General features: G+C 36.4%; 1 protein-coding gene across 3 annotated transcripts; it reads left to right on the plus strand.

Annotated features, from left to right (window-relative positions):
* The first annotated feature begins 1,453 nt into the window (after positions 1-1,453).
* Positions 1,454-21,908, plus strand: ELF6 (Zinc finger (C2H2 type) family protein / transcription factor jumonji (jmj) family protein). Of its 3 annotated transcripts, XM_022042076.2 has the most exons (9): positions 1,454-2,978; positions 3,379-3,457; positions 3,567-3,634; positions 7,100-7,250; positions 10,885-10,986; positions 16,349-16,929; positions 18,026-18,217; positions 18,733-19,671; positions 19,762-21,908. In XM_022042076.2, exons 1-9 carry the CDS (start codon positions 1,826-1,828, stop codon positions 21,351-21,353), a joined length of 4,857 nt encoding a protein of 1,618 aa, XP_021897768.2. In that variant the 5' UTR covers positions 1,454-1,825; the 3' UTR covers positions 21,354-21,908. The 3 variants fall into 3 exon arrangements, with proteins under 3 accessions (XP_021897768.2, XP_021897767.2, XP_021897769.2); XM_022042075.2 differs by having other exon boundaries at positions 18,733-21,908; XM_022042077.2 differs by lacking the exon at positions 10,885-10,986 and having other exon boundaries at positions 1,455-2,978; positions 18,733-21,908.
* Positions 21,909-21,991: the final 83 nt, after the last annotated feature.

The following is a 21,991-nucleotide window of genomic DNA, read 5'->3' on the forward strand; positions in this document are numbered from 1 at the left end:
AATTTTCGGGGCCGTTACAAAATATAATGAGCATCTAAAATAATACCTTAAAAAATTTATAATATTTAAAAGACGACATGTTAATAAGTAGCAACACCTTAGAGGAAATATGATATTAATAGTACTTTAAAAACGGCACTGTGTGAAAACTTTATTAAAAGAAGATTATAACTAAACTTTATATAAGGAGTAATTATAGCTAAGCCTTATTTAACTTGGAAGAGAGACAATAATTAGATCTTATTCAAACTAGAGAAGGGTTATAGCTAAGCTTTACCCATTAAAGATGAAAGACAATCGCTACCTATTATATCGTCAAGTGAAGAATTATATATTAGATATATTATATGATACATGCAACAATGAAAAAAATGATGGTAAGTATAAATAGTTGGCAAGTGAGCGGTTAATTATACATGAACATGTGATAATGAAATACTTAACAACTAAAAGTTTACCAAATATGATATTTCCATTACGATGACTGCTCAAAAAGTCATGATTTTGAGAGTCTTATCATTATTATTTTTAAAATGAACAATTATAAATAGAGATTACAGGAAAACTTTATAAGTTTTATCAACAAGATATCACATATATGCTTACCTTTCCACATTGACAATTATTCATTTTAGTATATGGTTCTTCGATGGCTTCTTCTCGAGAGTAAGAGCTAACCTTTTTTTTTTCAGCGTTCCTCTTAAATCTACCAAAAAATTTAAAAAATCTTTATAATTATAATAAAATGTTAAAAAAATTTACACATTCTTCATAAATCAAGATTATTTGTTCACAATTATCTAAAACATTCAACAATAAAAAAAAAACAAATCTTTTACTAAATTATATATACTTATCGATATTATAGTAATAAATATCAAGAATTTATAATTGAACAGAATAAAAAATTGAATTTTAATTACAATTAGATAAATTTAAGTCTCTTAACATGTATTTAGTCATTAATTGACTCATAATAAAATTTTAAAATTAAGTCTTTGATGATCAGACATAATTAATTTAGATAACAACTCATTTTATAAATTATCTACAAAAATTATAATTTATTTTATTAATAATTATAAATTTCTATACAAACATAATTTAATTAATTAAACTTTACAATCACTTCAAAAAAAATTTTTAAAAAAATTAATATTCCAAGATCTTTCTTTTACAACAAAAACCCTTCTTTGGTTCTTTCTTATGGTCTTGGTATTCACCAAAGGCCTTAGGTGTCACTTTCCATGGCATATCGTCTATCGTCTGCCACGTCCTTGTCTAGTTGCTAACATGCGCCGGGGTGTATGATAATCCGTACCAAACCCCCATTATAACGAGCAATTAAACGCATCAACCATGCATCATGATCTGAGCTGTACGCATGTACACGTTAGCAAGTTGTTACCATATAATGCTAACTTGTACGACCTATGAATATTAAAAAAACAATACTTGTGTCACCTCTTCTTTTTCTCTCTCTCAGTGCCTCTGGGGGGAGCAAATCGAATTGTGTCTTAGAGGTTTTGCGGGTTCCATCGTTTTATTTTTCATTGCTTAATTTTGTCTATACATTCTCTTGTTATCCTCTGGGTTTCTGTTTCTCTGTTCTTTCGCTTTCAGTATATTGTAGTTTCAGTGACGGAAAAAGCGGCAAAAACCATGTAGAAGTGCTATAGGGAAATCATAATTCTAGGGTTTGAACGACTATTGTTTGTCTTCTTACTCTGTTCAGTTGCTTCGATAAGGTTGATTAATTGGGTGCTATGTGTTTGTTTCGTGGAGTCTCGTGTTTTTCGTCTGGTGATTATAAATTTTAACTGTAATGGTTAATGTTGAAATACCCAGTTGGCTAAAAGGGTTGCCATTGGCACCCGAATTTCGGCCCACTGACACCGAATTTGCAGACCCAATTGCGTATATATCAAAAATTGAGGAGGAGGCTAGTGCGTTTGGTATATGCAAGATTATCCCTCCATTACCAAAGCCTTCAAAGAAATACGTTTTCTCTAACTTGAACAAGTCACTTTTGAAGTGCCCTGAATTGGGGTCGGATGTAGATTTTTCTAATGTCGGTTCCTCCTCAAAACTGGGTGGTGGGAATGGTGGGAAGGATGGTGATGTTAGGGCTGTTTTCACAACTAGGCACCAAGAGTTGGGACAGAATGCCAAGAGAATGAAAGGGGTGATTGGTACTCCGCAATTTGGCGTGCATAAGCAGGTGTGGCAAAGTGGGGAAGTTTATACATTGGAACAGTTTGAGTCAAAGTCTAAGGCTTTTGTGCGGAGCCAGTTGGGAGTGATTAAGGAGGTCACGCCTTTGGTAGTTGAGGCATTGTTTTGGAAAGCAGAGTCAGAGAAGCCTATATATATTGAATATGCAAATGATGTGCCTGGCTCGGCTTTTGGGGAACCAGAGGACCAATTTCGATATTTGAGTAAGCGGAGGAGGAAGAGGGAATTGTTTTGTAGGAGAGAAAGCTCTGGCTTCAAGAAAAGTGAGGAGGAAAGTAAAAGGAGTATTCATAGTGATCACGAGACTAGTGATATGCTTGGTAAGAATGTGCTGGATATGTCTTTGCAGGCATCCAAGCTATTTACAGAATCAGCAAATCTTCCTTCTGATAAACTTTTGCAGTCCTCTAGGAGAAAGAGTGTATCCTCCCCTAGTGATATGGAAGGTACTGCCGGCTGGAAGCTTTCAAACAGTCCGTGGAACCTTCAAGTAATTGCACGCTCACCTGGCTCACTTACTCGTTTCATGCCAGATGATATCCCTGGTGTTACTTCACCGATGGTTTACATTGGTATGTTATTCAGCTGGTTCGCTTGGCATGTTGAAGACCATGAACTTCATAGCATGAATTTTCTTCACACGGGCTCGTCCAAGACTTGGTATGCTGTCCCGGGTCATTATGCATTTGCATTTGAAGAGGTTATTCGGTCTGAGGCTTATGGGGGTAATGTTGACCGGTTAGGTATGTTCACTTTTCATGGTTGATTAATCTATAAGGGAAACTAAAATGAAAGAATATGAGAATTCTATAGCAGTAGGTTTGCGTTATTATATTGACATATGAACACCTAGCATAGCTACTGCTCCTGATATATGCTTGCTGCCCCATGCAAATGTGCATTGAACATTATTTTTGTACTTATCTAGTTAATCTTTTGCATGCTTAAGGATTTCTTTGATATTTTAATCAACTCGATTAAACATCAGTCCTAGCTCAATCATTTGCTTCAGGAATATTTTTTAGTTTGGAAGTTTCAGACAACTATCTTGGAATATAGTAATTCATTCCCATGTGAAGGGAGCCTGATAACTTTTACATCTTTATATATTTGTCGCTGAATTCAAGTTTGCTTCACTGTCAGCTGCCCTTAGCCTACTAGGTGAAAAGACAACTCTGTTATCACCAGAGATAGTTATTGATTCAGGGATTCCCTGCTGTAGGTGGGTTTTTCCTTTCCTGTTGCATCTGAATCTTTCTTTTTTGGATGTGAGAGTTAAAATCTCAGATTTTAAGGATTTAATTTCATTCCTTTCCTGGTGTTTATTTCAGGTTAGTACAAAATCCTGGTGAATTTGTTGTGACTTTTCCGAGGGCTTACCATGTGGGATTCAGCCATGGTAATTGCATTACTTTTTACTTGTGCAGCTTAAAGAGCTTGCTACTATTGACTTGTTGTACATGGAAGTTACATAATCACCAATGACTACAATTAATTAATAGAATTCTTATAAAACCGGTGTCAAAAGCTTGTGTTATTAAATATTTGTCATTTATTTTAATTACAAGGTCAGATTATCCATTTTATTTGCAGTAACTATTTCATTGCACTCTCATAATGCATATATTACATTTCCTGCCTGTTAATGCTGACAATTTCCTAGAATATGAAAAGATATACATGGTCTTAAAAGACATTGAAGATACTGAAAAGTTGGGTTGGTGCATTTCTGTCATCTCTAGCAAATAGACCTATTAGAACATTAGGTCTTTTTTCCAATAGAAATCAGGAATATCACATATAGAAGAATTAAAAGAATTAAAAACTAATCTTTTTTGTTAGCAGATTAAACAGTTCTTCATATATGGAGGGTCTAAGGGCAAAAGTAAAGAAAAAGTTCACATATGGATGTAACTAGCTAGTCAGGCATATTTGCAAGAAAACTAGCTAGTTAGACATTGTAACAACGGTTACTTGAACAATTGTCCTAAAAAGCTAACCTTTTTTCCAGAAGATGAAACATTTATCCATGTATGTGAGGGTCTAATTGCAGAAGTAAAGAAAAAGTTCACATACCAATGTAACTGGCTAGTCAACATTTTTGAGAGAAGACTAGCTAGTTAGACATTGTAGTAAAGGGTATTTGAGGAGTAGGAGATATCGCTTGGTGAAATGGGATGAGGAGAAGATGTCTTTTGGAAGTTGGGGGGGGGGGGGGGGGGTTTGGGCTTTAGAACATTTGTTGAAATGAACTTGACCTTGCAAGGAAAGTGGTTATGAAGGTATGGAGGAGGGGAGGTTGTGGAGACTTATCGATGCGCGTTGAGGTGTGGAGGACTGGAGAGGAGTTGGTAGAGAGGTAGTGAGACCTCATAGGATGGGTTTGTGGAGGAAGATTGGTACGGGAGACAACAGTTTTGGGAATGCATTTAATGGAAACTGGGGAGGGGGAATAAGATTTGGTTTTGGGATGGCAAATGGATAGGAAGGGCAGTCTCAGGAAACAACTTCCGAGGATATACGCTATCACTCAAGGGTAGAATATGGTCGTGGAGGAAATGTTTAGAGGGGGCAATGGTAGAAGGGGGTGGAATATGAATGTGTCAAGAAATCTTAACAATTGGGAGATAGAAGAATATGAGGCAATGCTCCAGCTGTTATCCAATTTGCAATTGAGTGACAATAGGGATAGGTTTGTGTGGAAACTGAAGAAGGATGGGGAGTTCATTATTAAATCTTTTTATAATCATCTGGTCAAGAGGGATGGGGAAGTGGTCAGGTTCCCAGCTAAACAAATTTGGAAAGTGAAGGCACCTTCAGGAATTGCTTTCTTTGCATGGAACGAGAATGTATTCTAACCATTGACAAATTGATGAGGAGTAAAATACTGGTAAATGGTTGCTATATGTGCAAGAAAGCTACTGAATCTTACAATCATATTATCTTTTGATGTCCTGTGGTGTATAACATTTGGACTATGGTCTATAAATTGTTGAGGATTAACTGGGTTATTGCGGGTATTATTAGAGATGAACTATGAGCTTGGGATGAAATTTTTACAAAGAATAAATTTGTAAAACTTATTTCTTGAATTATTTTTTTGGGTGATGTAGAAAAAGAAGAACAATAGAGCATTTGAATGGTATGAGGGAGAAATGGCCAAAATTAGAGATAGATGGATGCATGCTTTTGGTTCTTTAATTTTGGGTCATGACATCTATAGGTGTGAGGATTTGAGAATGTCATTGACTTATTGACTAAGATGTAAATATTTTGTAAATGGGTAGTACCTCCTTAGTGCCATATAACATTTCATTCTTTTTATCTTGAAAAAGTAGCAAAAGGTACTTGAACAACTGTATACTTTTTTGTTGGATGGTCAATTGAAAAGCATTTTAATTGTCAGGAATGATATCTTCTCTAAGTGGAGCAACATACATGGTTGGAGAGATGCAATCAAGTTGAACTGGGAATGATAGTTCATCCCTGAGAGAGCTTCCCTCACTTTTGGAGAATTGATAGAGGACAAAGTAATGGTTTTTAAAAAACTAGGAGCCATTACGACTTAATTGTTGTGACGATTTAAGTTGGTTCTCCAAGTATAGTTAGTAAAGATTACTTTTACTAGGATTCCTAGAAGGACCTTTGGTTTTGATTCCATACAGTATAAAAGTGGGAAATTTTAAACATTAGAAATAGAGAATTAATATCTCTAGTTCCAGATTTTCATCCCAGAAAATCAAGCCACTACTTGATTCAATCCCACCTACTGTCCTTTTTTCCGTTTTCAATTATCTCACTCTTTCAATGTATCATATATATCGTAGCATCATCAGTGAGCCAAGTTTTCAATGGGCAACTGAATTGGTAGGTTCTAATAATTAGGTAGTGGGTGAATTTACCTTCTAAAGTTCAGAAAAACATAATTCTCTAAGTTGATGGGACTGATTCATGCAGCTTCAATTCCGAAAGAAGTTTCCAGAAAGTTCAAATTTAATTTACTGTTCTTGTAAATAGTTATCATGCCCTTGGAATTGATCCTAGGGTTGCAGGGGGTCTCTTGGGTAATCTCTGAAAATGTCAACTCGGAATTGATGGCTTGGGAGGGCCTTGGCAGCAGCAATAAATTCACCAGACTCATTCTTCTTATTATATTTTGCGTCATCTGAAAGGAAAGAAACAAACGGGCTTTCGAAGGAGTCGAATATGATTTTAACATCATCAAGGATAACTTGTTTAACTCTTTTGGCTCTTCTATTTTAGGGCATAATCTTGATTGTTTTGATGATTTAGGTAACATTGTAGATATGCTAATCGAGATGTAAATTCTGTACATGGGGGGTGCTCCCTTTGCACCTTTTGATATTAATATTACTCTTATTTTTATTTCAAAAAATGGTTATCATGCCCTCTCTTATCAAATTAGAAGCTCAGGACTCATTCGTAAATGTTTTCGACTCCTATTAAGACACCACTACTATATTAGGAGAGAGAGTCACCCCGTGGCCTAGATTTTGTGTTGAAGTATTACAAGAATTATAAATACCTAATATTGTGAACTTATAACTCTTTAAGATCCTCAAGTATATTATGCTCATCAATAAGATTTTTTTGAAAGCTCTTAATTCATTGTGGATGTATATATGTACTAATGCTTAAAGTTTTGTTGAGGCTCTAAAAGAAGTTATAAACACATTTCATTGTCAGTTTCTTTTATACCATTTCCTTATCTGTTTTGGCAGAAATTGGATTTGTCTTTTACCTTTTCATTCCTTTTAAGCTGCTGTATAACTTTTAAGACTTTTCTTTTCTCTTCATGTCTTTATCCTTTTTGTGAAATATAAAACCTTTCTCTCTGGCCTAGGTTTTAATTGTGGTGAAGCTGCTAACTTTGGAACACCACAGTGGCTTAAAGTAGCTAAGGAAGCTGCTGTTCGAAGAGCTGCTATGAATTATCTTCCTATGCTTTCGCATCAGCAGTTGCTGTATCTCTTGACCATGTCCTTTGTTTCCAGGTCAGCGCTTGTACATTTTATCTCTGTTTTAGTTGACCTTAAATTGCCTAAGAGGATGCTTGAGATTGCCAAAAGAAAGGTGCTTAAAGCAGGAAGGTGTCTTAAGTTGCTTAAAGCATGTAACTTCATATGTAAAGATAATCAGTGAAACATTTAAGGGTATATCGAGATGATATTAAGTAAAATTAACTAGATAATAAAATAAGAACTTAAAAGGCAGGATTAGGGTGCTTAGTTCTACCTTCTTACAGTCACTCTTTATGAACCTGATAAACATCTTGGGTTTTTATATTACTAAACATGAATATTAAAGTAGATTTGCTTGAAGCTATTATAAGCACCAAAAAGTAATTCCAAGCTGTCATGGCTCCTGCATTTCTCCCATATGCAACTTGGACTGTCATGGTTTATATAATAACTCTGTCCTACAATGCCGATTTTATATTGCATTGAACAAGAGAATTCTGATCTAGCATGTTCACTGATACAATTACCTTCAAGATTTTTTGTGTTCAATTTGGATGGAAGGTGAAGATATTGGCAGCATATGATTTAAGAAACCTGTTTTGAATTGATATTCATGCATGCCAATATGCATATTTTATACTTGGATCTCATGTAAGGGATTTCTATTCTTACAGCTTGTGTTATTTTACATAGCCCATTATTTGTCAAATGAACAGTTTGATTGCATCTGTATTTTATTATCCACTCAATACTGTTGCTTCTACACAAACTTTCAAAACCATGTTCTTTATAGTTTTATCCGTAAATACTGCACTTAACTGTATACTTCATTACAGTTTTTTTTTTTTAATTTAAAAAAAGAACTGTATATTTGATCAGCATGACTTTATGTTATTCTGACAAAGTTGGATCGTCTAGTCCATGGTGGTTGGCAAGTTATGCATTGTGAATATAATTTTATCATGTTTTTTAACAGTAGGAGTATGGCTTCATCCCAATGCTAGCAGCCTCAGTGAATTTTTCAGTTGATACTGTTTCACTTGTTTGGCATTCAATAATTAGGTTCTAACTTGAAGGAAAACAACTGGAACTTTAAAAACCAAGTTGGGTACAAAGAGATAAGAAGCTGCTCTTTAGGGTGTGTGACTTTCTGTTGACTATCTGCCATAATTCTCAGAATACGCTGCAATAAATTCCAAAAATATTTCTTCCCTTTTGTATTAATAAATATGCAAATCTCTTGATTATTTGTCTTTCTTTTTGTAACACTATATAAAACTTTTTATTTAAAAAAAAAAACACTATATGGAACTTCCATGTATAGGTAACTAGTATAAATGTCTAAAGAACCATATGAATCTACAGAAAACATCTCTCTCTGGTTTCACCATCAGTTTCAACATGGTACAGGCTAAGTCCCACTATCCATTCTCAATAACAGGCCTCTTCTAACTTCTAACTGCTTCCTTGATAGCCCCTAGGGGCCTCGTGTTTTTGAAGTCATTTTCAGGCTTCACACACGTCCTTTTCTTCTCAAGTGCGCACGCTGTTGGACGATCTTAGGTTTGGATGCAGCGGTGCTTGGAAAAAAGAAAAATATTTGGGAACGTCGACCATGTGAGAGCTGAGAACTCAGCTCCCGACATTGTGGAACAGAGCCACATGCCAAAGACAACGAAATCAAGCCTGTGTCATGCATAAATATTTCAAACCGGCTAACTATATCACCCATTTGTTGAACAGAGTCGTGTGCTAGAAACGATCAACTAAACCCTCTTTCCCTTGGGTCACGAGTCTATGATTTTCTTGTTGGCCTTGACATAGGATACAACCAAATGCAGATCAAGTTTTTTGTTGAGATCCAGTACCATCACCATGACGGAGCTACTCTTAAGTTTAGCAAGAGGAGAATCATAGAAGTGTCATGGTCCATCCAACTAGTGTAGACAAGATAGGTTTGGTTGGTGGCGCCACTTGTGAACAACCTACGATCAATAATCAAGGTGTAGAATTATTTTTCTGTATTTTTCCTTTTTATGTCTTTTACAACTTGGCAATATAACAAAACGATTACTGTCAGGTTGTGCTGTTTTTCCTTTCCACTAGGGAAGTTTGTTAGTTTTTGTCTTTTTCTTCCTTCCTTTGCCTATGAAATGTTGCTGATTATCGATGAATAAAAGCAGAGTGAGAAGAAAAGAGAAGTTTTTCTTATTCTCAAGTTCTTCATGGTATCAGAGCAAGCCTGATCCAAATTCTTCAGCATCCCTCTTGCATTCAATAGGCAATGGATGAGCAGACCCCTTCTCCGCCCGAAGTTCTTTTGGGTTCTCACCTTTCGGTGCCTGACCGCCATGCTCTGGTTGATCAGGCTCCATCTTTCGTTACTGGCCATTGACTAAATTGCAGTAACTATGTTCAGTGGTCGTCCTCGGTGTTGATGTTCATCCGAGGGAAAAGCCAAGATGAATATCTCACTGGAGAGCTCTCACCTCCTCCCACGAACGATCCAAATGCTCAGATATGGAAAATTGAGAACAATCTTGTTATATCTTGGTTGGTGAACTCAGTGACCACTGAGATTGGCGAAAATTTCCTCATTTATGAGACTGTGTACGATATCTGAGTTGCAGTTCGTGAGTTTTACTCCATTCGTGACAACACTTCTGCCATCTTTGAAATCGAAGCAAACCTTCACGACCTGCGCCAAGAAGAAAAAACAGTAACTCAATATTAAAATTTTCTTACTCGAAAATGGTAGCAACTTGATGTTTTTGAGGAACATGCTTAAACCTGCTTAGAGGATGCCAGAAGATTCTGAAGCATCGTGGAATAGAGACGAATCATCAAGTTTCTTTTCGAACTGAACAAAAACCTCGATGAGGTAAGAGGACGCTTCCTTGGAACCAAACCTCTAACGAACATCAGAGAGGTGCTCTCAGAGGTGCGATGTGAAGAAAGCAGGAAGAAAGTGATGATGGGTGACTCGCAACTCAATCCTAACCTTACTGAAAGCATATCTCTCTCACCCGAGACTGGTACTGTTCTCACAAATCGGGTGACTGAGCGAAAGGGACAGCCATGGTGTGAATACTGTAAAAAGCCGGGACACGTTTGTAGAAGATGCTGGAAACTTCAAAGGAAACCAGCTGAGAAGGAATCGGCTGAGAAGAAGAAAACACGAAAGCAGGAAATGGAGGAAATTCATCGGGGCAATTTTATCTCAACAGATGAGGGATCCACTGCAACTATTTCTATTGGAAGCTCCCTATTTAGTCCTGAACAAATCAGCCTCCTCCAAAAATTGTTTTCACTCAATATGGTTCTCAGTAATGCTTCTACAACTCACAAAAGTAATTTTTTTAGTTTCTCAACTTATTCCACAAAAAAATGAATATGAATTATTGACTTAGGTGCTTCCGATCATATGACTGGGGATATCTCATTATTCAAGGAATATAGTATGTGCAGAAATAAATTCTCAGTTAAAATTGCTGATGGCTCTAACTCCCAAGTCGAAGGAAAATGAATAATTGCACTGACACCCAAGTTAATTTTGTACTATGTGCTATATGTTCTAAATTTGGATTGCAATCTCCTGTCAGTAAGTAAATTGTCACAGAACTTGAATTGTGTGACTATATTTAACTCTAAATTGTGTGAATTTCAGGACTTGGACTCGTGGAAAACGATTGACAATGCTAGTATGGATTCGGGTCTTTATCTACTGCAAGTTGACAATTCTTCTCTTAATAGACAAACTCATCATGCAGTATGTACTAATTCTGAATCTGTAAACAACTTAAATATGGAATGCCCTATCATGTTATGGCATTACCGTTTCGGACATTCTAACTTCGTTACTTGAAAAAACTATTTCCTACTTTGTTTCGAAATGAAAATCCAACTTCCTTTCAATGTGAAGTATGTCAGCTGTCCAAATATATCCGAAATTCATTTTCCAGTTATGTTTACAAACCCACAAAACCTTTTTCATTAATTCATAGTGATGTACGGGGTCCCTCTTGGGTCACTAATATTATCGGGACAAAATGATTTGTATCTTTTGTTGATGATCACACTAGAATTATCTGGATTTTTATCATGAAAGAAAAATCTGAAGTTGGCCAGATTTTTAAAAAATTTCACATTATGATTTACAATCAATTTCACACCAACATCCAAGTAGTGAGGTCAAACAATGGGTTTAAATACTTTGAAACTATTTTAAGTTAATATTTTTCTGACCGTAACATTATCCATCAAAGTTCCTGTGTCAATACTCCACAACAAAATGGCATAGCTGAACAGAAAAATAAACACATTCTTGAAGTAGTCCGATCAATCATATTCACTAACCACATTTCAAAATTTCTTTGGGGAGAGGCTGTTCTCACTGCTGCACTTGATAAACCGTATGCCCTCCCGAACTCTCTCATTTTGAACACCCTATGATATCCTCCTCAGGGTCTTTCCGCAATCTCATATTCTTCATACCATTTCCTATAAAGTTTTTGGTTGTTTCGCCTATGTTCATGTTCATACTCACCTCAGGGGTAAACTTGACCCACGAGCCATTAAATGTGTTTTTGTTGGATATTCACCAATTTCAAAAAGGATACAAATATTTTTGTCCCAAGATCCGTCGTTTCTACAACACTATGGATGTCGCTTCTTGAAAATCAGTCCTTCTATCCCACTATTGATATTCAGGGGGAGAGTTCTAATCAGGAATATCAAATATAAGATATAAGTACACTACCTCTCACATTTTCTCCCCTCACTATTCCCGAGTTTTCATCAAATTTTCCTGAAACCAGTATTAAAGAGTCTGAAACTGAATCTATACTTGTTACTATCAACAAAGAGTTACATGTCTATACCAGGAGACACAAAACTCCAGTTAATAAAGATTCGGAACTAACTATACATTGGCATGAGTCTATTCCAGTTCCAAGCAGTAAGAACATATCAGATAATGAGTTTTCAAGCACAATTTTTGATTCGGTTACTACTACTAATCATGATACTGAGTTACCTATTGCTTTGCGGAAAGGAACTCGATCTTGTACCAAACACTCTATACAAGATTACATTTCATTCAACAACTTGTTCTCAAAGTATCATGCATATATAAGCAAACTTGATGGCAGCCCCACTGAACATAAAACCATTCATGAAGCCCTTGCATTGCCAATGTGGAGAGGTGCTATTCAAGAAGAGATTAGGGCTCTTGAAAAGAACAAGACTTGAGAACTGACAGAACTTCCACCGGGAAAACATAAAGTTGGGTGCAAATGGGTATTTACTGTAAAATACAATCCTGATGGAAGTGTGAATCAGTACAAAGCTCGTCTAGTAGCTAGAGGCTTCACTCAGTCCTACAGGATAGATTATCAAGAGACATTCGCCCTAGTGGCTAAGCTCAACACTATCCGGATATTATCTCTATTGCCTCTAATCTTGATTGGCCTCTCTGTCAAGTTGATGTAAAGAATGTATTTCTCAATGGAGATTTAGAAAAAGAGGTATATGTGGAAGTTCCTCCAGGCCTTGAGACCACATATAAAAATCACAAGATATGCAAGCTCAAAAAGGCAATTTATGGTTTAAAACAATCTCCGAGAACTTGGTTTGACAGATTTACCAAAGCAGTTAAACATATGGGCTATGACCAATGTCAGTCTGATCATACTTTGTTTGTCAAGAACAGTGCATCCAGTAAGAAAGCTATTCTAATTGTCTATGTTGATGATATTATTTTAACAGGTGAAACATAGAGAAAATTCAAAAAACTCAAAAGTTTTCTTGCCATGGAGTTTGAGATAAAAGATCTTGGAGCACTCATGTATTTTCTGGGAATATCTGTGTCACAAAAGAAATATGTTTTTGACATGTTGAAAGAAACAGGGATGCTCGGGTATAAATCAGCAGAAACTCCCATGGAAACAACTACAAAAGTTGGATTTAAAAAGGGTAAGCCGGTTGATAAAGAAAGATATCGGAGACTTGTGGGCAAACTAATATATCTTGCTCATACTAGACCTGAGATCAGTTTTACTATAAGTACTGGAAGTCAATTTATGAACCAATCTACTAATATTCATATGAATATAGTATATTGGATCTTAAGATACTTTAAGAAAACTCCAGGATAAGGACTATTTTTCTAAAAAAACAATGAACAGGAATATTGAAATCTACACAGATGCTGATTGGGCGGGTTCTATAACTGACAAAAGATCTATGTCTGGGTACTGTACTTACGTTTGAGGAAAATTAGTTACTTGGCGGAGTAAGAAACAATCTGTTGTGTCATGAAGTAGCGCAGAAGCTGAATTTCGGTCACTTGCTCATAGAATATGTGAGGGAATTTGGTTAAAAAGAGTTCTAATGGAAATGAAATTCTTGGTTACTACTCCAATGAAAGTATGATGCGACAATAAAGTAACAATCAACATAGTTAAAAATCCGGTATATCATGATCGGACTAAACACGTAAAAATAGATAGGCACTTCATTAAGGAGAAGATTGAAGATCAGATCATTACAATACTCCACGTTCCTATTAATCAGCAAACTGCAGATATTTTAACAAAGACACTTTCTAAAGGACTCTTCAACAAATTAATATCCAATATAGGCTTACTAAACATTTATGTAACTTAGATTGAGGGGGAGTGTAGAATTATTTTTTTATATTTTTTCTTTTTCTGTTTTTTACAACCTGGCAATATAACAAGATGGTTACTGTCAGGTTGTGCTGTTTTTCCCTTCCATTAGGGAAGTTTGTTAGTTTTTGTCTTTTTCTTCCTTCCTTTGCCTATAAAGTGTTGCTGGTTATCGATGAATAAAATCAGAGTGAGAAGAAAAGAGAATTTTTTTTTATTCTCAAGTTCTTCACAAGGATTGTCTGACAAAGATCAAAACTTGACTTGTGATTGTTGTAGTGAACTGTGACATAATAGGGAGAGTTATTGGAAACTTAATGGAAGACTAAATAGAGGTCGTAGAGGTAACTGAAATAAGCCCACACGGGGAGAAGCCAACGTATTTGAGACTGTTGAAACACCAATATGAAGAGAAGTCACTAAATTGAAGAGATAATATCCCTAAAATGACTTTTACCATGACTTGATTCTCTATCATTTGCAGTAGTCTCCTCTTAACTTTGCCAAGTCAGGCATGATATTTCTTGCTAAAATTAAAAACAACAGTGTGTGCATTATAGATTCAGGAGCTTCTGGCCATCTAACAGGCCCTTCAGACAATTTTGAAAAAACAAACAACATGTTCAAGTAATGATAAAGTTTGAGTGTAAATGGGCCTTTATCACTTATCATTGATAAAGATCTCATCCTTGTACACCTTCCATCATGTTGTATACTGTCCTATATGTTCCTGATTTTCCTAATAACTTCTTGTCTATAACTTCCATTGCAAATGACCTTAACTGTAGAGCTGAATCCTATCCAACTTATTGTGCTTTTCCAGGACTAAAATAGGGAAAACAATTAACTATGGTAGACTGCAAGACAAGCTCTATGTGTTAGTGGAGGGTAACAACTCTTTGATCCTTTCTAGAACCTGAGCTATCGTTGGAAAGTTGATATCTGGTAATCAATGAATTATTCAATTGTATAAAAAAATTAGGTCACTGATCATATTTAGTTTTAGAAAAAATCTGTCCTCATATGTTTAAAAATTGCAATTCGTAGTTGTTGATCTATGATGCATGAGTTTGTAAAACACACAAGCTCTCTTATCCTATGTCAATGATAAAAGTTATGTTTAATTTATGACTATTCACTTTAATGTGGCAGGTTCTACTAAAATTGTATCATTATAGTGCTTTGTCATTTTTATTGATTATTGCAGTCAAATTACCTGGGTTTACCTGTTGCATGCTAAAAACAAAGTCTTGTTTAACTCTCCAAAAAATGGTTTGTACACATATCAATGCAAAAGTCACTCGCTCTGACAAAGGCACAGAATAGTGCACTAGGTTAGTTTTGTCAATACTAATACTCAAAATGGGATTGTTGAGAGAAAGAATAGGCACATATTAGAAGTTTCAAGAGCCCACATGTTCTCAAATGTTCCCAAACCTCACTGGACTGCAATCATAAGAGTGGCCCATCTTATTAAATGCCAATGCAAACATTGGGTTTTAAAAGTCCCTTAGAAGTTTTGCTAGGGACTAAGTCCTATACCATCTCTCCTAAAGTCTTCGAGTCTTTTGTTTTGTTATAAGTGAAGTATAGGAAAACGGGATCCCAAGTGTCTCTTTATTGAATATTCTGCTACATAGAAGGGCAATACGTGCTATTAGCTTCCCGTTATGGAAGTACTTTTTAGCATGGATGTCATGTTTTGGGGAATTTTGAATCGTTTTTCTCTTTGCTCCAGTCACTTCTTTAGTGGGAAACTAGAGAAAACAAAGAGGTATTGTCCTCCAACCATGGACTCTCAATCTTTATCCTTATTGATAAGGATTACAACCCTTACAACCCAAACATACTTATAAAAGATGTTAAAAATGCATTTTTGGATGGAGATCTCATTAAGTGTTTGATCAATTCGCTAATGTTTACAATCAATGATAATGTCTCCTAACCATTAAATGGATATGTTCTCTTCCTTCAAGAGATCCTATCACATTTAGATTGGATTTAACAACTTCATCCATATTTAAACGTCGCCATTTGGGGTTATCATATGAAAGGCTATTTATGTGCACAATAATCACAATATAGGCCCATTCCCTTAACTCTGTGTATGCTTCATAGTACTAAGCTTATTGACATAAGAAAAATTCAGTAAGGCGATACAACTCGGCCCAAATGACTGAATTTTGTTCTCTTGCCTGAATAAAATAAATGCCCTTGTGTGTTCTTCCCTTCTTGTATCAGATGATTTGTATTGATTTCAGCAATGAGCATGAATACCTGAGTTTTCATTCAGCTTTCCAACTGTTAACTTATTATGTTGTTTATCTATGTAAACTTCTGCTCTTTTGGTATTTGCATACTTTTTTGTTTTGTTCTGTTACTTTGCCCAATTTGTGTCTAGTATTAAGTGGTCTTCTTTCATTAGTTCTTAAGTTTGATATGCTGGACCTGTTTTGGTGCCAGAGTGCCACGATCATTGCTACCAGGTGCACGGAGTTCTCGCCTGAGAGACCGCCAGAAGGAAAGAAGGGAGTTCTTAGTAAAGAAGGCTTTTATAGAAGATATGTTGAATGAAAACAAGATGTTAACTATTCTTCTTGGAAGAGAAGCTGCTTATCGTACGGTATTGTGGGACCCTGATCTACTTCCTTGTCAAAGTAAGGAGTCTCGGATGGCCAGTGTGACTGCTGCTGCTTCTTGTGCACTGGCAGAAAATTTTTCCTACATTCACTCTGAAACAAATAGCAACACCAAACAGAATAACCTTTTAGAGGAAATGAACTTGTATATGAGAACCTTGAATGATTTATATCTTAATGATGATGATTTGTTAAGCGATTTTCAAGTTGATTCTGGACCGCTGGCATGTGTGGCTTGTGGCATTCTTGGTTTTCCATTTATGTCCGTGGTACAACCTTCTGAGAAAACAGTAACGCAACTTCCAGCATATCATACTTTGGTTCAAGAAAAACCTGTAGCTTCAGAACATAATAACCCTCATTCTCATCCAGATGTTGCTTCCATCATGAAGGAATCTACTTCAGGTAATATATTCTAACTATCTACCTATGTTATAACCTTCCTAATTCATTTTTTTCTTCTTCCTTATTATGTCATGCTTCAGCTATTTTCATTGTCATTCGGGCTATAGATACTATGACAAACATGATGCTTGTATCATCAGGGATGCCTCTGATTGGAGAAAGGTTAATTACTCTGACGCTATTTCAAAATAATATCCAAAATCTTTTTCTCTAAGTCGCAGTACTTTTTTCTAGTCTCATCTGAGGGTTGCTGCAAGAAGCTTCAAATGTTTTAAGCCTTTGTAGAAGTTGCTCTCTTCCATTAGTACATCACCTGTACAATTTGTTGGGCATGTTGTCTGCTGCCCAATCAAAGAAAATTTTGGGGAAAATCACTATGATCTTAAAACTAATTTCTGAAAATCAAAGTCACTATCCTTTTATATCTTTCTATCTTCATTTTTATATTTTGAGGTTCATGGCTATGATCATGTGGACATAATACAGCTCTTCATCTTCTGGATGGTTTGGAAGAAGAGGAATAGGAAGGTTTTTGATGGGGTTGAGGATGTAAATAGTTTTGATATCCTTAAGAATAGATGGTTCTAAATTCTTGTTTTTTGATTACAGGATCATCCTCTTTGTTCTATAGAGGATTTAGCGGAATTTGTTGATACATTGATTGATTTGTAAATTTTGTACATGGGTAGTACCTCCTTGTTGCCTATATTAATACAAATTCACACTTTATATTTCAAAAAATTTTGAGGTATATGGCTGTATTATAGCTATAGTCATTGCTATTCTTATCTGCATGCTGCATATTTTTATATTTTGAGTGCTAAACTAAGCAGAAATTATTCTAGATAGTTACTTGCAGTTTTATTTATCTTGAATTTGCATCTATGGGCTATGATCACCGTCATTACCTTGTTTTGAACATAATTATCCATGAAAGGGAAGTGCATTTGTCAAGGAATTCTAATTTCTGGCTGTACAAGAGCTGCATCTTTTTAGTAGTAGAGTCCTCTGTTTATACTAATTTTCTCTAATTTTCTTCTTGGTCAATGTTTATCCATAAGAATTTGACAGACTAAAATTATGCTTCTATCTACAGGAGATATTTTTTCTGAAATTTCTTTGTCCAAAAAGGAAATGTTAACACCCTTATTTATGGAGTTTAAAAACGGGTGGAATAATTCTTGTAAATATCTAAGGCCTCGAGTTTTTTGCCTGGAGCACGCACTTCAAATTGAGGAGTTGTTGCAGTCAAAAGGTGGAGCTAGTGTTCTTGTAATTTGCCATAGAGGTGAGATATGGTTCATATCTGTGTATCATTTTGGCCAGCACCTATCTATGCAGTAGTTGCCAGGGGTGCCCCTGCCCTTTGATAATGTACCTTTCATCCATTTAAACCTGCTCTTAATTTTGTCTCCTTTAGCATGGACCTAATTACTAATCAGAATATATTTACGTTCTGTCTTTTTCTTAAAGTACTTCTTATGTAGCTAATTACTTGTAAAGATCAAGTTATTTTCTTTTCCCTGTGGACTTATGTTCCCCAGGAATGGGGAAGGTTTTATTCCATGATATTAAATATTGATCAAACTTGTGAGAATCAACCAGGCAGTTGACTCGAGTCCTTTCTGTGTATCTATGATACTATCCATGTTCTTTTTCAATAGATTATGATCACAGTCTTGCTTTATCTCACCTTGGAGTTCCTTCTGACTCCTAAATTCTCCAGTCTTCTCCTTGATTATTGTTTGGGCTATGATCTGCTAGTTCTGAATTGATCCCCTTTTTCTTTTGTATCACATACAGACTATCAGAAGATGAAGGCTCATGCTACAGCAGTTGCGGAGGAAATTGGTTGTTCTTTTAATTATAATGATGTTCCATCAGAGTCTGCATCACATGAAGAACTTGATTTGATTAATCTTGCCATTGATGATGAAGAACATGATGAATGTGGAGAAGACTGGACATCAAAACTGGACATCAACTTACGATGGTGTGTGAAGGCAAGGAAGAACTCCCTTTCTAAGCAAGTTCATCACGCGCTGGCATTAGGTGGACTATTCTTGGATAAAAATCCCAATTCAGATTTCTCTAACATTAAATGGCAATCCAGAAGATCACGCTCAAAAGTTAGGTTGAATCATTCATCCCAATGTGAACCATGTGAAGGCCTTGAAGTAAAAAAAGATGAACAATCAGGGGGAAAATCAGATGATGTGATTGTCAGAAAGAAAGAAACACTTATTCAATATTCAAGGAGGAGTAAGTTTAAATCAGGCTGTTCTAGGGAAGCAAATAGGGTTCAGGATTGCCCTAGAAAACAAACCGCAGAAGAAGTTTCAGATCCTATATGTGGAAATTTTGTTGATCTTAGTAAAAATATCTCAGAAAGTAGCCTTTCCAATGATGGCCATAGCAGAAGCAGTTCTGGAATGGGCTTCTCTCCGAGCAAAATGCCTTTGATGAAACATGAAAAAGCTCAGGTTGAACAAAACATAGGAATGCAGTTAAATTCTTTTCTTTTACGAGATGCAGAATCACTTGCCACTACTTCAGAGTTTGTAAGTCGTGGACAGATTGAGAGTGAACCACTGGAGGTGCTGAACATGGAGAGACAACCTTGTAACTTAGCAATTGGTGATGGTTCTGGGGTGAACCATGAGGTTAAGGTCAGTCAGGGAACCAATGCAAAAACTGCAAACTTTTGTACCGAGGAATGTTCTGGCGAGCATGTCATTCCAGGTTGTGCTAGATTTGAAATGAAACATAAAGATCACATTGCGGTAAATAAATGCCTGGCTGACAATGCCTGTCAACTTGTTTCTGTATCAGGTGATGGGGGAGACATGTTGATGGACGAGGTTTCTGACAAAGTTAAATTAGCCACTTTAGAGAGTGCTGTTCTGCCACCAGAAAATTTTGAACCGGGGATAGAGGGAATAGTTGTTGACATGGACAATGAGGCTTTTAATCATGTGATTTCTGTTAACGAGGTCCAGCTTGAAATTCCAGCTGGCTACACAAGTAAAGTTGAGGAACCAAACTCAACAGATCATGCATCAATTAGTCAGACAACACCTGCCTCAATAGGAGAGAATTGTGAAGGTACAGGAGAGATCTGTACTGAAGAAAACTTCTGCTGTAGTGTTTCTGTAGAAAATAACCTGCAGCTGACTTCTGATACAAGTAAAGAACATTCGATTTTTGATGTTGATACACTGATAAATGGACCTTCTACCCCACTGAAGGAGAGTTCAGAAGTTCCAAGGGAGATTTGTGCAAATTTGTGCAAGGAGGTGACTTTGGAGAATAAAGTGCATCAGTGGGGCATTCAGAATACACATGAAGGTGTGGTGGAGCTTGTCTCGAGTTCTGTTACACAAATGGAAGTAGATCATCCTACTCTTTTGAAAGAACATTCTGATGTATCCAGAGGGACGGGTGCTAAACTGGCTTCAGATGCTAAATTGCAGGTAGGTACCCAGACTTCATGTACCTCCAATTCCATTCTGCAAATGGCAGAAAGTCAACAAATTCCTGTATCTGTGAAAACATGTTCTAATGTCCCAAGAGGGACACTTGTCAGCAAAGAGTTAAGCAGTGATATTACAATAGAGAGTGAAAGACAAGAAAATAACCAGAATGTGAAAATTAGTAATGAGGTACACGTTTCTTGCTCTGCAACACCTATATATCAGCCCATTCTTCCCCCAGTCCATGAAAGTTCCGAAGGTCAAAGTGGGGTCCGTAATGTGGCAAGCTTGCACGATGGAAATGAAGGTTGTGAGGCGGAGAATATTGAATCTTCCACGGTAGATCCCAATTCAAATAGAGGAAAAGAAAGAAAACGAAAAAGAGGAGAGGAACAAAAAGCAGAAAACAAATTAGAAAATAACATTTTTATCAGGAGTCCATGTGAAGGCCTGAGGCCAAGGAATAGGAAAGATGAAACCAGTGGAAGTGGGATTGATTCCAGCAAAAAAGTCAAGGAGAAGGTGGCAAGAAGAAAGACAGAAGAATGTTCAAAAGTTGAAGATCCTTGTGGAGGCAAGAAAGAAATTTTGAAGGACCGTCATAGGTGTGATTTAGAAGGATGCCGGATGAGTTTTGAGACAAAAGAGGCGCTGAGGGTGCACAAGCGGAACTGTTGCCCATATGAAGGTTGTGGAAAGAAGTTCAGTTCTCACAAATATGCTATTCTTCATCAACGTGTACATGATGATGAAAGACCACTAAAGTGTACATGGAAGGGTTGTTTGATGACATTTAAATGGGCTTGGGCTAGGACTGAGCATATGCGTTTGCACACTGGGGAGCGGCCATACAAGTGCCCAGTTGAGGGCTGTGGTCTTTCATTTAGGTTTGTGTCAGATTTTAGCCGCCATAGACGGAAAACGGGTCACCGGGTGAACTCACCTGCCTGAAGATTTGTTCTAGTTGGCAGATTGCTTGTGCAATATATAAATGCAGGGGGGGAATGGAGGTCTAGGGGGCCAAAAGGAGGCCTGTAGGATTTACAGATACCCTATCACTGTTTATGAGTAGTAGGTGGAGGTTAGGGTTAAACTTATCCTTTTCTGTAGGTGTATTATCCAATTAATAGAATTCAATGATAGTTGGAAATACCCATTTTGAGGGTTTTGTTCTTCAATCTGGATTCTTGTGTAGTCAATGGGACCTAGCAACAGTGGCATTCATGGTGCGGGAAAGAAGCTCACCATTGTCACCTTGTTTGTTGGTGGGTCTGATTTTTGTGCTGCTGCTGCTGTTGATGATGATGAGGATGATGATCTCTTGGTTTTTTTCAAATGTTCTGGTTAGTTTGATGTAGAAGAGGCGTCTGGTAGAGATGTAAATTGTGGTAGAGAGACATTGAGTTCTAAAATCAGGTCATGGTGTTCTTTTTTTCTCTTTATGGTTTGACATTTCTTGTCAACTTACACAGCAATAATAATAGTGAAAAGTGAAAACATTTATTATGAGCGTTGAAAAACCCTTTTACTCATTTCTGACTTTTCTGCTTATTCAATTTAATCATAATGTTTCTAATTGTTGATTAACT

The sequence above is a fragment of the Carica papaya genome, chromosome 2, assembly GCF_054855325.1.
Source record: "Carica papaya isolate Zhongbai chromosome 2, ASM5485532v1, whole genome shotgun sequence".
Classification (NCBI taxonomy): domain Eukaryota; kingdom Viridiplantae; phylum Streptophyta; class Magnoliopsida; order Brassicales; family Caricaceae; genus Carica; species Carica papaya.